Below are 17,839 nucleotides of genomic sequence, written 5' to 3'. Positions count from 1 at the left end.
TTCGCCCTCTCTCTCTCCTCTGTTCGCAGTTCACGGCATCGGTGAGGGAGGCTTCTACGGCGACTCAGCAGGACGCGTCAGCGGTGGTTCCAGGCCGGCATGGACTGCGGAGGCGGCGCGACGCAGTGAGCTGCCCTCTGTCACTCGCGCAGTTCTGGCGGCGATGCGGCGGCAATGGTGGCGCCCAGCGCGCGGCGCGACGAGCTTCCCTCCTCCTCTCCTCATCCGCCACTCAGCCCCTCTCTCTCTGTTCCATTTCCATTGGAGAGGTGTGTGTGTGTTTTGCTACGCTGAGGGAGGGTGAGGCTGCTGCCTTTTTCCTTTTTCCCCTACAGCTGCTGCGCGTGAATGGAGATAAGGGGGAGAGGTGTGTTGCTGATGGGGGAAACCGGGTCGGGTAACGGGTCACTGGGTTAGGGTTTCATTTTTGAAAATTAGGGTTAAGGGCATTATGGTAATTTCACATAAAATTAGGAATAATATAGTAATTGAAACTCAGATTAAATCCAACACTATTTGTACATAGAAAATACTATTTGCTCATCAATTTCACAAATTATTTTCAATAAAATGCCCAAATCTAAAAATTAGAAATGGTATACTTAATTTCTTCATTTTCCAAAATAGCAGTAATAATATTTAAAATATTACTTATTTAATCCAAATCATATAAAATCCTTATTATTTCATGACTACCAACTTTATAAATTTGAATATAGAAAATAATCCAACAATTGTGAAATTGGATAAAAATCATAACTTATCTCAAATCCAATAAATCAAAACTTGCCTTAATTATCTTTAATAAAATAATCTCTGAAATTAAGGCTATAAATAACCATAGAATTTGAGACTTGATCATAATAAGACTTTTTCAAATATTCTAGGTCTTACAACCACCTTATCCTCTTGGACCTCGTAAGAAGCTACAACGTTAGGGCCATGGTTGTCTCTTTTTTTTATATCAATCGTAAAAAGTCTTGACCCAAGAGAGAGAATTACAAAAGAGTTTTTTATGAATCTAATAATTTCAAACAATACCATCAAGAAAAATTAGATTACACAGACATTGAATCTAACTCGGCACATTCAACATATCTCCTATTCTATCAGTAACACTTACCTACCTAACATTACAAACCTGCACAATTTCGTGACTCACCAATCACATACATGCATATATTAAATGAAGACACCTTATATTACTAAGCACATTGCTTTATCCTTTATTTGTGAATGCATATATCACCTTACTTATGAACAACACGGTTGGATCCATTGTGTCCACCTACTAGCTATGTTCAAAGCAATATACTCCTATTGATCCTTGGCCGGAGACCATTTGTCCTCCCTGTATACCACTTTCATATGTTGAAAATGTGCATTTTATTCTTTGTTTTGTTTCTCAAGAACCGTAACTCCCAGCTAGTGTCCTCTTTTTTTTTCAATCTAATCAACAATATCTTTGTAATTAACTATCACAATAACCTTTTTGGTTATGACATCAACTTCTTCTAATAAGATTTGAGTTGCATCTTCCAAACTTTAGAGTATAACCTCTCTAACTATAGTTGCCTTTTTAACATCACCCCTAAAGCACTTTATCTCTCCATGGTTACTAGTTAAGTAACCTCCAACTATAAAACAATTTAAGCCTTAGTTGTCTTTTTTTATAGTCTTAGTTGCTTTAAGCTTATTGAGACTTGATGAAATTCATAGAGTTGTGATAAACCACTATTTTATGATTCATATTGTGTTTAATTGTGTGGTTTTATCAAGTCTTCGCCCACTTATTCATATGATTTGCATGTATTTACAATTCCTTCCCAAAAATATTCTATGATTGAAAACTTGCTTCCTAAAAACCTTTTAGTTGTATATTTTTATTTTCCTTCGTACCATTCGATGCCGTGATCTGTGTGTTAAGTGTTTTAGGCTTCATAGGGCAAGGATGGCGTAAGGAATGAAGAGGAAGCGTGCAAAAGTGGAAGGAACACAAGGAATTGAGGAGATGACCAATGAGAAGTCACGCGGGCGCATGGCTCACGCGACCGTGCGAAATGGAAGAAATCACAGTGACGCGCTCGCGTTCCTGACGCGACCGCGCAGATTGGAAGCTGCACGAACGACGCGAGTGCGTGGACGACGCGCACGCGTGGTACGAAAAATGCTGAGTGACACTAATGTGTGGACGACGCGGCCGCATGACGTGCGCGATCTGCAGAATTACAGAAGTCGCTGGCATAGATTCTAGGCCGCATTTCAACCCAGTTTTCGGCCCAGAAACACAGATTAGAGCCAGGGAACATGCAGAGACAAATGCAACAATCTATTCCGCATAATTTCCAGTTTTTAGATTTGATTTTACTCCCTCCCCTAGGTTTCTCTTTCTACATTCATAATTTAGGATTTGAAGATTTTTGGCTTTGGCTTTTGAGAAGAGTCTACCTCCGGAACTGGTAATTATAGTTTGTTATTTACTTTTCATTTACTCTTCCATATTCTTAATTTGTCCAGAGTTGATATTGGATTATTTTCATAGTTTATTAATACAAAACTATTTTTACTTTTAATTAATCTCTTTCATTATTGCTTATTATGTCTCTTCTTATTTCCCCCATTGATTTTGTGAAGTCTACATTTATGATGATGGAGTAGTTTCCCAACATGATTGGGAGTTGATTAAAAGGAGAACCTTGAGTTGAAATAATCAAGAGTTCAATTGTAATTGGTTCATTGTTGGTTGGCTTGTTAGTCACTAACTCTAATCCTTTCCAAGGGAGAGGATTAGGACTTGTGAATAGAAGTTGACTTTTAATTTGACTTTCCTTCATTCGTTGAGGGTTAACTAAATGAAAACAATGACTAATTATTAATTGATCTTGACAAAATTTTAACAAGGATAGAACTTCCAATTAATCTTCTCCCGATCAAGATTTTATTTAAATCATATAAATTCTCTAATTTAATTTTTTTGTTCATCAAACTCAAAACCCATTTAGAAAACCTCTGATTGATAAAATAGCACATCTTCCTGCAACTCGTTGGGAGATGACCTGTGACTCATACTCCCAGTATTTTATTTCTAAAATTTGTGACAACCCTTTTCTAAATTGATGAGTAGATTTTCGCCGGTTAAGAACTGTACTCGCAACGCCATTTTTCTAATTAATTCTTAATCTGCCAATTTCTGCTCACGTCAAGTTGTCCTATAGTTTTTGTGGGGTCAAAGGAGAATGGAAAGGCTTTTTCCCCAATTCAAATTTGGGTGTCTCCCGATCGACAAGAGAATTGAATTTTGATCTTTTAATTAAAAAATGAGAGAAAAAAGAATTTACCTATAATATTTTCCGACTCTACTAGAAATCTGATCAAAACTTGTTTGATGTTCTAATAGAATTTATAGTGGGTTAGTTGAGAGATAGTCAACAGATCGAAAGTGCAAGATGGATTGAACTTTAAGGATTTAAAAGTGTTTAATTTAACACTTTTAGAAAGATAGGATTGGAGATTGCGAATTAAATAGCACTCTCTTTTAAAGTATGGCAAAGTAAGTATTTTAGGTATTCTACCTTTTTAAAAGATGACATTGGAATAAATCTCTCACAAGATTGGAGGAGTTTGCTAGAAGATAAGAAAGTACTTGACAAAAGTGTTTTGTGCAGAATAGGGAGATAATCAAGTTAGAATATATGAAAGCTTTTGGCTCAAACAATTTAGCCCCGTTAAAAATCATTTTTTCCAAGTCCAAATCAACAACTTATCTAGGTTTCAGACTTAATTATATCAGACAGACAGTGAAAACACCAAATAATTCAATAAGTTTTTAGTCACAGTTTGACACAATCTATTCTTCAGACTCTTATCTCAGATGAAGAAGACATACTTATCTGGTCAAGAGAGAAGAATTCGTAGTACTTAGTCTTTTCGGTATATCCATTGGCTTATCAGCTCTTCCATCCCTCATTAGAGCAATTACTAGAGCAATGTAGACAAAAGTCTTGGTAGTCTTCAATTTGGTAACTGAGATACTAGCCAAAGAACAAAATTTTTCTATAGAAAATCATGTACAATAGGATTCCAATTACACAGAAGCTCAATCAAAGGATTCATAGTGTTAACCTGATGTGCATCCAAATATAATCAATTGGAAGAATTAGTTACGAGTGTTCAAAACCGATCCAATTCAAACAAAACCGATCAATCGAACAAAAAAAAATACAAAATCTGAACACATTAAAAATTAAAAAAATTGTAAAAATTTTTTGCAGTTTTTGATTCGGTTCGATTCGATTTTCGGTTCTGTCACAAAAAATCTGAACCAAACTGAACCTAACCAGTATATATAACTGCATATAATATAACTTTACAAAATATCCCTATTTAACCTAAATCCTAATACACTCCCTCACTCCCTCCCTCTTACTCATGTCGTAGCGCACACTAGGGGTGTTCAAAACCGACCCAAACCGAACAAAACTAACTAACCATACCAAAAAATAAAAAAGTCACATTTTGTTGTTTTTTATGGTTTGGTTTGATTTTCGATTCTGACACTGAAAATCCTAATTGAACTGAACCGAACTAGTTCACATAAAAACCCTAACAAAACCAACCCCCAACACATAACCTAGCACCACTCTCACTCTGACTCCACTCTAACGAAGGAAACCCTAAGTCCCAGCACCGAACACTTTCGTCCTCCCACCTTCCACACTTTACAGCACCGTTTTCCTCCACAACATTGTCGTCCTCCATAGCACCGTCACCTGACAGCATCGTTTTTTAAAATATTTTATGATGTAACCAACAAAGTTTCTAATTCAACATTTATGATATCTTCTCAATATTTTAATAACTTTTGTAAAATATTGTCTACAATTAAGCATTGAATGGAAAGCTTAGGTCTTGTGCTTTCAGGCATGGTTGAGAAAATAAAGTCTAAGTATGATAAGTATTGAGACAACATAAAAAATAAAAATATGATGATTTTTATTGCAGTGGTTGATGATCCTAGCTATAAGCTTCAATTGATCAAGTGGTGTTTTAAGAAGTTGTATGAAAAAGAAGATGCGGATTTCTTGACTTCAAAAGTGAAGGGGACGCTTTTTAAGGTGTTTGATAGCTATAGGCTGTTTGGTGAGATTGGTAACTATCAAAGATCTACTCGTCAAGATCCTCTTAAAGTTGGCGCACAAGAGCTTGATACAAATAAAACTTCCTTTGCTATTGAAATTGAGAAGGAAATGCAATTCAATGAGAGTGTTAACAAGAATGAGGTGGATTTATATCTTATGGAGGTCTTTGAGAAGAGTGGCATTCAATTTGACATCTTAAACTGGTGAAAAGTGAATTCCAATAAATATCCAATTCTTGGGCAGATTGCAAGAGATGTCTTAGCGATGCCAGTTTCCACAGTAGCTTTAGAATCGACTCTTAGTACAGGAGGAAGGGTGTTGAATAATTATAGGAGTTCTCTAATTTCGATGACAGCTGAGGCATTAATTTGTACACAAAATTGGCTCCAAAACTCTCCAAAACTTGTTCTTGAGGAGCTCATAGAGGATTTGGAGAAGTTGAAATTAGGTATGGTTAAGTTTCGACCGAAAATTTTCTTTATTACCTTTGAATAATTTTTAATGTAGTTTTTATTTATATATATTATTTGTTATGATTGTTTCTTACGAAGAAGATTCTAGTGTTAAGTCTGATTGAGTATATTTTGTATGGTATTAATTGTTCTCTTTAATATTAGAATGTAAAATTAGATTAAAATATTTTCTACTACACACCAAAACGTAGCTATTTTTTGCTGGAAATTTATTTTTATCTTTTATTGTGTTGACTATTGAACTTTGGATGACTTTAATTGTCGTAATTTAATTTCTTTTGTCGTTGAATTTTTTTTGGATCAAGACTTTTTTTTAGTTATTGTGCATTTGTGTTATATGATTTCAATTTTATGACATTGTAAAACAGTAGGATAATTTTTTATTGAATTAATTGAATAAACCGAACTAAACTAAATCGATTTCAATTGGTTTGGTTTGTTTCGGATGATCTCGATAAAAAATCAAACCAAATCGAACCGCAATTTAATTAAACGATTGGATCATATGACTTTTTCTTAAAAAATGAACCAAACCGCACTGCAAACACCCCCTAGCGCACACGACCTCTCACTTCTCACTCACGCCCAAATGACAAAAACTGCTCTGTGCTCTCTCACTCGCAGTCACAGTTTCACAATGCACCCTCCTCTTTCAGTCATAGACTCGTAGTCCTCTAGTTTTTTCTATCGTCGCCGTCCAGCCATCCAGTAACCCTATTTTCTTCTACGTCTATCGATGCAACTTTTCGAAGCGTTATTGTCTTCCGAGTTTGATTTGTCATCGTTTTCTCAGTTTGTATCACTACCGTAGCGCTGTTGTCTTCCGAGTTTGATTTGTCGTCGTCTTCTCAGTTCATATCATCGCCGCCTTCTCGAATTGCAACACCTTCTTCTTCTCACTTTGCAGTTCACAACATTGTTGTCTTCATAGTTCATAGTGCCTCGTCTTCATATCTTTGTGATTTGAAGTTCTAAATTATTTTTTGGATTTAATTCTTCTACTTCTTCTTCTTCTTCTTAGTTCACTCTTCTCCCCTTACAGTTCCCAGGATCGTTGTCTTCATAGTTTGCAGTGCCTCATCTTCGCATATCTGTGATTTGAAGTTCTAAATTTGATACTTCTTTGTTCACTCTTCTCACTTTGTAGTTCACAACCAGGGACAGACCCATATAGTATCATAAGGGGATAAGGGGTTACTTGCCCCCACTCTTATTTTATTTTATTTTTTTAAAGATATACATATATAATATGTCCCTATTTTAAATTTTAAATGATTCCACTATAAATAAACTTAGTCCAATTATTTAAAGTCCCAAACTCACTTTTTCTTTCCATCATTTTAACTATTAATTAGTCTAATTAAATTTAGTCTTTTTCCATTCTTAAATTTTAGTCGTCATCACTCCTTTAATCTCTTAAATCTTCTTATTAGTTTCAACCTTCTTTTTTCTATTCTTTTTCTAGTGGCCATCTTCTTCATAAAAAGATAAATTTTAAATTCTCTATTTATTTTTATATAACTCTCTAAGACTATATGTATTTTTTAATTTCATTGTTTCTCTTTTTGATATTTTTAATTACAAATCTTAATTTAAACATTTATAATTTAGGTATTGATCTAATTTTTTTATTCTCTTCATAAATTTATATATTTTATTTTATTCTCAATTTAGTGATTCTTATTATTTATTTATTTATCTTTCATTCTATTTTATTATATGTAATTATGTTGCATAAAAATTTCTAAAGCTAATTGATCAATTTACTAATTTAAAATATATATTTTTTATTTATAGAAATAATAAGGAAAAAATATTAAAAAAATATTTTTCATTCTATTTTATTATATATAATTTTTGGTTTTTTTTATTCAAATAATTAATGTGTACTTTTATTTTTTTAAATTTAAATTAATATATCTTTTGATAGTAATGTATATTATTTTTGCCCCTTTAATATAAATTTTTTGAGTCCGTCACTATTCACAATGTCGTTATCTTGATAGTTTGCAGTGCCTCGTTTTTGTATTTTTGTGATTTGAAGTTCTAAATTATTTTTTAGATTTGGTTATTTGTTGTTAGTTTTGTTTTTTGATTTTGATCTGATATTTGTTTATGATTTATTGTTTTGATTTTTAGTTATGATTATTTGTTTTTGGTCATGATTTTTGTTTAGCATTTTGGATCTGATTATTTCTTCGTGATTCTAATTGTATCTTCTATTCTGATTTTTTTATTATAATTGTTTGTATGATTATTTGTTTTGTGTTTTTATTTTTTATTTAGGATTTTTATTTTGTTTTTATTTTTTTGGTTTTAATATGTGATTTTAGCTATAGTTATCAAATTCGGTTCGATTCGGTCGGTTTGACCGAAAATTCGGTCACTTAACCAAGTCAAATCACTCGTTGAACCGTTTATGCAATAGACTCGGTCGAATTCGGTTCGATCCGACGGTTTTATGTAAATCCGGTGACCCGGCCGGTTAATCCAACCCGGTCCGGGTCATGTTTATTAAATCTTTTTATTTTTTCTTTCCTGAAACGGCATCGTTTCAGACCCTCCCCACCCCACCTCTTTTGAATGAACCCTAACTGCCTGGCGTCGCAGAATGGAACTCAGCCATCCCCTCCCAAACCCTCGTCTCTCTGTCTCTTCTCTTCGTCATCACTTTCTCGAGCTCGGCGTCCGCATCCCCTCACCCTCACCTCGTCTCTCCCCTCATCGTCAGTTCATCACTCCCTCAGCGTCGTCATTTCGTCACTCTCAGTCTCTGGGTCTCTCATCTCGTCGCTCTCTCGGTTTCTCACCGTGAGTCTGTGACCCTGTGTTCGCGTCGTCGAAACCAATGAAGCAACATCTACTCCCTCGGGTGGTGGTGGTGGTCGTCTTCTCTACCAGGCGAGCTCCAGTTTTCGACCTTGTTTTTTCTCTAGTTCAATGTTGATTTCGGTGAATCTGGTGGTTGTTGAATATGGTTTTTGCTGTTTTATTTAGTTTTTTGAGTTGTTGTTGCTGTTATTTCTCTAGTTTGATGCTAATTTTGGTGAACCTGAGCAAATTTTGAGTTGTTGCTGTTCTTTCTATTTGTTTAATGTGGTCTTTTGACGTTTAGAGTTGTTGTTACTGTTCATTCTCTGATTCGATGTTAATTTTGGTGAACCTAAGCAAATTTTAGAGTTGTTGCTGTTCTTTCTGTTTATTGAATATTGGTTTTTTAGAGTTGTTGTTGCTGTTCTTTCGCTGATTCAATGTTAATTTTGGTGAACCTGAGCAAATTTTAGAGTTGTTGGTCTTTCTATTTGTTGAATGTTGGTTTTTTAGAGTTGTTGTTGCTGTTCTTTCTGTTCTTTCTCTGGTTTGATATAAATTTTAGTTAGAATTATTGTTGAATCTGGCAGTTGCTGCTCTTATTTGATTTTTTAGAGTTGTTGTTGATCCTGAGGAAATTTTAGTGAACTTAGATTGAATAGTTAAATTCGTTGTTGATTATCATTAGTGAACTTTTGGTGGTTGTTGATTATCATTAGTTGTTGCTGTGTTTCTTTTGCTTGAATGGAAAGGCTTTCCAACTAGCCATTGTACCTGAGATTGCGAGAAGTCCTTCCTCTTCTTTGGAGCTTGTTCTTGTTCCCAGGGGTAAGTTCTACTGGTTTGTGGGGAAGCTCTTGTTTTTTCTTTCAGGAATTGGTTGGTGGCATGGACACTTAGACCTTTCTTATTTTTAGTATTTGTGACAATCATAGAGTTTATAATAATAGAGGAAAGACTGATCCTGCTTGGGGTCATTGTAAACAAATTGTGGATTTACCAATTGTGTTATCTTTCACTCACCTTTGTTGATATAAATTAAAAAAGTATTTTGTACTAGGGACTAATATATTATCTTTTTTTAGATAATTAGTTATGTTTAAAAATTAATATTGAACTATTAATGTTTGCAAAGATTTATATTTTAATTTTTAAGACATTATTTTAATTTTATTCATATAATTTAAATTTTTTTTAGTAATGACTGGGTTGACTGGGTGAATTAGTGACCCACCGGTTGAACAAGTGACCCGGTCGTATAACCGGGTTGATTACCGGTTCGGTTCTGATAACTATGATTTTAGCATGATTCTGAAAATTCAACTGGATTGATCGGTTCAATTGGAAATCGGTTATTTGACCGATTCGGTTCAAACAAAAAATTATTGACAAAAAATCGGTGAAAGAATCGGTTAAATTGACGGTTAATCAATGAACCAATTGAACCGTCCGGTTTTTTTTAAAGATTTCCGGTTTTTAAAATTGTATATATAAAAAAACAAAAGACCCCCCTCTCTCTCTCACTTTCCAAACTGCACCGTACCCCTTGCTAAACCCTATCAGAGACAACGGCTCCAGCCACCACCACCACCAGCTGCAGCAGGCAGCAGCCCCCGCCACCAGCTGCCACTCGCCCTCTTCTCGCCGTGGAATTTCTGTTTGGACACATCGCACGTCGCTCGAGTCGCCCAGCTCACAGTCGCACGTCGCTCATCTCGTTGCTCGCCTCTTCGGTCACCTCGCCGTTGCTCACCTCAACGGTAAGCACTCCTCGGCTCCTCCCTCACTAGTGACTGCTTGCTGCTTGCTTTCTTCAGTGCTTCGTCAGTTTTATTTTTAAAAATTTTATTGATTTATACTTCACGGGTCGTCTACTGTCTCTGTCGCCGGTTTGCCGCCCAAATCGCCTCTCTGCTCGCCTCTCAGTTCTCCGCCGCGAGTGATAATGTGTTGCCGTTTGCTTCTTCGAGGTCGTCGACGGTAATCTCCTCGCCTCCAACCTTTCGTTCTTCCCTGACTCCCTATATCATTGCCGTGGGTTCTTCAGTTACTGTTAAATTAATTTTGGGTTCATCTTTTTTTTTTCCATTAATTTTAAGATTGTGAGCTGAGTTTGTGTTCTGAGTTTGGAATTGGATTATTTATTTAATTTGTTGAATGCTGGTGTGATTCTGAATTCAATTTAATTTGAATTCGGAGTTTGGAATTGGATTCAATTTAGTTTTTTGTTGCTGATATGTTTTCAGTTTAATTTGGAGTCAAGAGTCAGAAAATGTTGCTGATTAATGGATTAGAATCCCCAAAACTAACTATGAATATATGCTTTGGCTCTCTTATATTCAGCAGATTTAGAAATTTGTAATTGAATTAAACTTTGTTTTGTGTTACAATTGTATGATGTTTGGTTTGAGGATTTTTACTATTCAGTAAATAGAAATGATGCTCTTATTAAAAGTTTTTGAATACTTGATTATTAGAAGTTATTGTTAAACTTTTTGTTCCGAATTTTTGTCGCTGATGTGGTGAGTATTATTGCTAACTGCTTGATTTGAACTTAGAAATCAATAGAAATTTTTTTATTTTGTAAATTTTTAGTGATAAATTATGGACATGATGAAATTTTGAAATTAGAAATGATTGAATTTGAATATCTGAAATTATATATTGAATTTTTAATAATTTTATTGTATATTTAATTAAACCGGATCAACCATGATTCCACCCCGGTTAGATCATTGAACCATTGAACTCGTCACTTGACGGTTCAATGACCGGTTCGGTTCTTATAACCTTGGATTTTAGTACACTTAGATACGATTAGATGATTAAAACAAGATAATTTTTTAAATTAATTGAAAAACTGAAAAAACCGAATTGGTTTGGTTTGGCTTGATTTGGTTTAACTCGGTAAAAAAACTAAACCAAACTAAACTGAAGAATTAATATGAAATTGTATCGGATGACTTTTTCTTAAATAACTGAACCAAACCGCACCGCGAACACCCTTAGAATCAGTTACCCACATGCTTGGCTCATGCTCTGAATCAACTGCTGCGTGAAGATTAGCTGAACTTCCAGTACCAGACTCTGATGTGGAAACTTGGAAATGGTTGGTAATCTCTTTGAAGAATTTCAAAGAGGCAGAGACAAAAAAGAGGAATAGGGCCGCACACCTGGTTTGGAGCTATAGAAAGCTCGAAACTTGCTAGTCAGCTGCTGGCACCTATCAAAGAAGTTCGTTTCGCCATGAATGCATCTGAAGAAGCTTGATTAGTTCTAGTGTTTTGATGATGGATAAGCTTATCTGTTTTATGATTGTTAGAAACTATAATATCGTGAAAATTCCCATTTTTAACCTTGCTGTTGTTCTCTTTAGCTTATATTTAATTGCTAATCAAATAAAATAACCTATCTTTAGGAAAAAAAATTATGAACATTAAATTATTTATTTAGAATTTAAGAACAAAAAATTTCTATGAGAAATCATGCATAATGGGATCCCAGTTTGGCAGGAGCTCAATCGAAAAATCTACAGTGTTATGAATCTGTTTTTTTGGTAATTTTATGATTCTATCCGTTTGGAATGAAACAAGTTATTTCAATATTTCTTAGTTTGATTATGAATATCATGGTTTGTTTTGGTTTTATTTGTTGATTTTTCTTCTTCTTTTGGTTATTTATTTATTCAGGGTTAGTCTCTGAATCAAGTAGTAGTGCATACTTGAAAGAAATGAATCCATTTCATTTTCAGTCTGTACCACCACCTCATCCTCTTGGACCTCCTCAGTTTCCAATGTTACCTCCTGATCCACCAAGTTCAAGTTCATTTTGGCAAAACCGAAATGTTTGTGAACGCCTCAGAGAATTGCAGGACACTCTTAATCTTGCAAAGGCAATGTATGTTTTTATTTTGGCTTCATATATTACTTTCACTTTTTTAAACTTAATGTTTCTCCAAAATTAATAGCTTTTATGCTGTAAGCTAGTTAATTATATTCTTATCAAAATAATAAACTTGCTGTTTTTCTTAGGCAAAAGGAGCTAGAGATGTTGATGATGATCAAAGATGGTAAAGTGTCTTTAGAAGATGTGAAACATGGATCTAACGAACCTTACCTGTCTGGTTTTCTAGAATGTTTGCAAGACAGAAGGGTTAATATAGAATCCCAAGAATCATTGGCAGTTGAAGCAGCTAATTATTTGATGTCAAAGCTAAGATCTCAGCTGGAGCCATTCAGATATGTTGCGGATGAAGCAAGTCCATGGGAGGAGAAATCTGCGGCTGCAAGGTTTGCAAATAAAGTGTACAAGTCCAAAAGAAATAAGCGCTGGCGGAAGAAGAAAAGGAAGCGTATTGCAGAAATGCTGGCAAAGGTTACTTTCCCTTTGTTTTTGTGAGATATTTTCATTGCCCTTTATTGTAGCCGTTTCTTGAAACCCGTTTCTATGTTTGGCTCCTTAGTCCTTTCTTTATCAAAAAATAAAAATTATAGGAGCAGGAGGAATTTCATTGCATTGACCGAGAAGCTGATGAATGGAGAGCAAGGGAGATTTCTAAGGATGTTGCAAACTGCAAGGTATTGATGTTTTTGCCTGCTTACTTTTTACTTTGAATTTGCTAGTGAGCTTTTGCTGTTGCCAGGCTAAAGAGGAAAAGCATATCTGCTGTCTGCATGGATTAATTTATGTCCAAAATATGAAGCACATGATTCTCAAAATCAGATATATGATTGCGGTATTTGGCAAAATTCAAGGATTAATTGGTGGCTTGGTGGCTATATATGAATGGCTATAAATTTAACTTCTCAATTTTTTACTTTTTTTTATTTTTTTGTTATGTTTTTCAAATCCTCATTACACATAATTATAGTCAACATGTTGCTACAATATTGTTTGTATGCTATTTTTCTAGATTAAGAGAGCAGCTAAGTTGTAAAGCTTTCAGTTCATAATATTTCCAATAACATATTTCTGTGTATTGCTTCAAATTGTTTACATGCTATATGCTATTGCTTCGTTTGCTGCTATTTTTTCTTTATTAGTTTCTTAGTGAGATGTGAGAAATGGTGAAATTGAGTAATTGTGTAATCTGTTTGCACATTTGATTAGTATAGATATATTATCAGTTGCTTCAGTTTGAACTGCAATTTATACATGTCTTAGGGATGTCTAAAACATGTCTTTTGCAGGTGGAAAAGATGAAGGAAATTGCTAAGATTAAAGCCAAAGAAGAGAAGAGGAAATTAGAGGCTGAGGTAAACTTCCTTTTTGTACAAATGACTGGTAAATCATTGTTAAATTGTGGATTATGTTAACTTTGAATAACTTGTCAAATGTTCTATAGAATTTAGCAATGTTATGTGATGACTTTTATATCTTGTGTCTACTGACTACCTAAGTTATGTGAAACCTTTCCATCATGCTATGCTTCTTAGCAGTTTACCATCATGTTCTGTTCTTTTGTTCTGTAGTTCCTTTTCATGTTGTCTTTGTCAAAGGCATCCATTGCCTCTTTCTTTACAAGTCCATTTTTTTACTTTCGAATCTTTTGTAGAAATTTCCCCATCTAGCTGTATGTTTATTCTATCAACATGAATCATTTTATTTTTTATCCCACACTACTTACTCCATACTTTTGGGGGTTGATTTTGTTACATTACATTATTTCACATCACAGCTTGAAATGCTCTTGGTTGTGGAGAAGCTTCAAGAATTACGCTCCATAAGGATTCAAAAGTTGAAAAAACAAGGTGACTGAAGTGTAATATAAATGTGTGTGTGTATATATATATAATGTAACATTCAGTTTCTTTCATACTTGACGCGACCTTGGTTCTTTACAAATTATGCAGGCCATTTTCTTCCTGAGGAGGATGACAAGTTTCTTGAGAGAGTTCAGGCTGCAGTGGAAGAAGAGGAGCGTGAAGCTTTGGCTGCAGCGAAAACAGTTGCTGCTAAAGATGCGATAGCAACTGCTGAAGAATCCAGGAAAGCTAGCAAAAATCAAGGGATGCTCTCAAAAGAAAGTAACACCGACACTAAAATTGAGGAGAACAAAGAGAAAACGGTTGATAAGGTGCCTGAAGAGGGATCTGATGCCGTTGAGTATAAATCAAGTAAAATTGCTTCAGAAGGACAGAGTAGTGGTGGAACATATGATCCTTTGGCAAATTTACCTATTGAGTTCTATCATTATTATCATGGCAGCAACAATGACATGGGAACGCTTATTGAGGTATTTTCAACTACTTTATCATCAAATTCTTAATGTATATTACCTTCTCTCCTTTATCTCTTCAGAATTTGTATGTTATCAGTTGAATTCTTTAGTATTGAAGACTGCTACTTTTACTTCATTGATACACTAATAGCCTAATAATACTATTTCCCCCCTTTATACCTGCTTAAATTTAACCCATTCATACATTCATTTTGATTTATTGATTATTAAGAATTTTTTCTGAGTGATCTCATGCAGGTTAGAAGAGGGTGGGATGCCTATATCAGACCAGGAGGAAGGTAAGAAATAAGAAAAAAAAATGAAGCTTTTCTGCTAATTCTTCATTATTTGGGTTAATTGGTTGGTATACCCTTAAAATTAAGGGATGATATCAATTTAATTCGACGCATAAATCTCATCCAAAAAAAGAATTTACACTTATGTTTAACATGTTAACTCTGTATTTCACTAATCTGTTTTTAACCCCTTTTTGTTTTGGTGCCGCACTTCAAACAGCCGCATACCAGGGCACTGGGTTCAGCCTCCTCCTCCAGCCAATGAGATATGGGCTTCTTACTTGGTCAAACCCAAATGATTGCTAATTCATTGCCAATTTTGTGTAAAAAATTTCAGATGATTAGTGTTGTTTTGCTACCTATGAAGTATGAACTGTGTTCATGACCAGCCAGGTATTAATGGTGTGGGGTGAAATGTATATTGTAGTAATCTTTTGTATGCAACCAATCATTTGTAAGTATTTTATTCAAATCAAAGACCATAGCATAATATTGTTGAATATACAGTAAATAAATGAAAAAATAATTTCAGAATCATTTTTCAGAATTGCAGAGGTGATGAAATCTGATGAAAAGTTGTATTATTCCTTCTTCACTGCCATTTATATCAAATGTTTTCTTGGGACGTGGAATGGTGTACCAAAATTAAATACAAACTATCGGCTAAACTAGTTCACACACTCGTGGAATGGTTTAGTCTCTTAATTTTTTTTTTCATTTGAAGTAATAAAGTGGAATCTTTTATCATATATTTTATAAGTATATATTTTATAAGTGAGATTAAGAAAAAATATAAAAAAATATTAAAGGGTTGCAAATAAATTGAGAGGATCTATATTCTTCGTCTATAGGTGTATGTGGGTTGCAAATAAAAAGCATATCTATTTATCTATTTTTAATATGATGAAAATTTACATGCATTAGTTTTTATGTAAAGTTGATATTTAAGAATTCTTAGATAGTTTAATAAGTTTAATTAAATTATTATTTACGATTCTTAATTATAAATTTTACATGAAAATAATTGCATATGAATTTTCATGATAAAATAAAATTTTGAAATAATTTTACGGCCAAAATTTTGGTGTAACTGTCGTCTCCTCATTGATTTTTAGTTTTTACTGTCAAAAGTTGGTCTCTTCATTTTTAATTTCATTCTCATTCTCGTTAATTCATTCTTTGATTCCTTCTCCTTAATATCATTATGTATATCAATAAGGACATTCATAAAATCTATCTGAAAAAAAAAAGGGTAAAAACGGTAGAACAGGTAATAATTTATAAGAGGTTTTTTTAACGATTTAAGATGTATGTTAGTGAATATATTAAGTGATTGTATAAAAATATCATTTGTAGAGCGTAATATCATAAAAAAGACGGTAACAGTATTTAATTTTCTATTATACAATCTCAACAAAAATCATTCTAAAAACAAACATAATTAAGATAGATCAGACATTAATATTTAATGTATTATTTCCACACATTAATATAATTATTTTTCAATTTTCTAAAAATATGTATTGTTAGAGGTAATAATTAGTCCTTAATCATTTAAAGACAAATAATTGATATGCAAAATAAAATTCAAATATTTCATACATAATCAAAATCTTAATTAAATTCTTAAAATTTTTTGATATATATTGATTTAAAAAAAAAGAAAAGTATGAGGAGACAATATCCTTATTATACAATACATACAATGAGATTTAATTGAAATTAAAATTAAATTATGGGTAATTAATTAATTTTGATTTCTTTCTAATTTAAAATTTGAAACAAATTAGGTTACCGTCAGTTATAGAATCAGAACAACGAACTCTCTCTCTCAAGACGGCGTGACCTCCATTCTCTCGATTAATCCGACAATTTCGCTGCTTTAGCCCTCCGTCCGACACCATCGCCATCACCACCGACGACCACCATTGCCTACCCCCTCTCTCTCCCGTCTCTTCTCTTTTTCTTCCCTCTTTCTCCATTTCTTCTCAATCCCCTGTACGCTACCCCTGTCTCTGTGCAAAGCCTAACCCTGGCGAGAAACCCCAGTGCAACCCAGCAGCGGCTGAGCTTTCTGCCGCTACAACACCGCCTCTGCTATCCCTCTCTTTTCATTCTTCTCCTTTCACTAGCGCAGGTTCCATACTTCCTCCTTCCCGTGTTCTTTCGTTTATTTATTTTAACTAATTTTTAATTCTGCTTTTAGTGTTTAGATTAGGCTTAGATTAATGAATTGATACTTTTTGGATTCCAAAAAGTTTGATGGCTGATTTTTCTGAATTGATTGCTGCTTAAATTGAGTGTAAAATCCCTATTTATATATTGTGCACACCATATACTTGATGAAATGCCTGAGTGAAACTTTTTATTTAATTCCTATGTTTGGCCAGCATTTGTCTTAAATTTTGTTATCTTTAGGCATTCCGTCGCAGCCGGCTTGCGTCTTCCTTACGACGTCGGCATTCGTAAGTTAGAGGGATTACAAGTGGAGTCAGGCTTGAGACGTCCATCACGCCTCGGAAGAATATAATGGAGTTGAATTTCATTCAACCGCTATGTGGTGTTCTATTGGCCGTCAGTAATGAAAATTCATCAAATTCACATAACAATGATCCCAACCATTGCATAGAAGAGGGTGAGGAATCCAACAAGGTAAACAATTTACGTGGAGGCATGCATAGCTGATGGTTATTTGTTTATGATTTTCATTCATTCCACTTAGTGAAAGTAGGGGGTTCTTTTTTATGTTAAATGCTTCAGTAGATGCAACAGAAGCACTCCACATACAATCACTTCTATGGTTTTATTAAATTCTTTTTATGGTTAATGGACGAAGAATTCGCATGTGATAATTCAATGTCAAGTATATTTGATATGTGCAGAATTTGCGTATGATAATGA

General features: G+C 34.1%; 1 protein-coding gene across 6 annotated transcripts; it reads left to right on the top strand.

Annotated features, from left to right (window-relative positions):
* Positions 1-8,208: 8,208 nt before the first annotated feature.
* Positions 8,209-15,485, top strand: LOC107473814 (U11/U12 small nuclear ribonucleoprotein 59 kDa protein). 6 transcript variants are annotated; one of them, XM_052257270.1, is made up of 11 exons: positions 9,142-9,250; positions 9,986-10,182; positions 10,349-10,402; positions 12,112-12,319; positions 12,454-12,796; positions 12,916-12,999; positions 13,612-13,677; positions 14,100-14,172; positions 14,275-14,657; positions 14,901-14,941; positions 15,159-15,485. In XM_052257270.1, the coding sequence occupies exons 4-11, from the start codon at positions 12,153-12,155 to the stop codon at positions 15,235-15,237; spliced, it is 1,236 nt and encodes a 411-aa protein (XP_052113230.1). In that variant the 5' UTR covers positions 9,142-9,250; positions 9,986-10,182; positions 10,349-10,402; positions 12,112-12,152; the 3' UTR covers positions 15,238-15,485. The 6 variants fall into 6 exon arrangements, with proteins under 6 accessions (XP_015948886.1, XP_052113230.1, XP_052113232.1 ...); XM_016093395.3 differs by lacking the exon at positions 9,142-9,250 and having other exon boundaries at positions 9,261-10,182; positions 12,174-12,319; XM_016093400.3 differs by lacking the exons at positions 9,142-9,250; positions 9,986-10,182; positions 10,349-10,402 and adding an exon at positions 8,209-8,512.
* Positions 15,486-17,839: the final 2,354 nt, after the last annotated feature.

This window comes from Arachis duranensis, chromosome 2 (genome assembly GCF_000817695.3).
Source record: "Arachis duranensis cultivar V14167 chromosome 2, aradu.V14167.gnm2.J7QH, whole genome shotgun sequence".
Classification (NCBI taxonomy): Eukaryota; Viridiplantae; Streptophyta; class Magnoliopsida; order Fabales; family Fabaceae; genus Arachis; species Arachis duranensis.
Note: the sequence above shows the minus strand (reverse complement) of the source record. Positions and strands in the feature narration are given on the sequence as shown.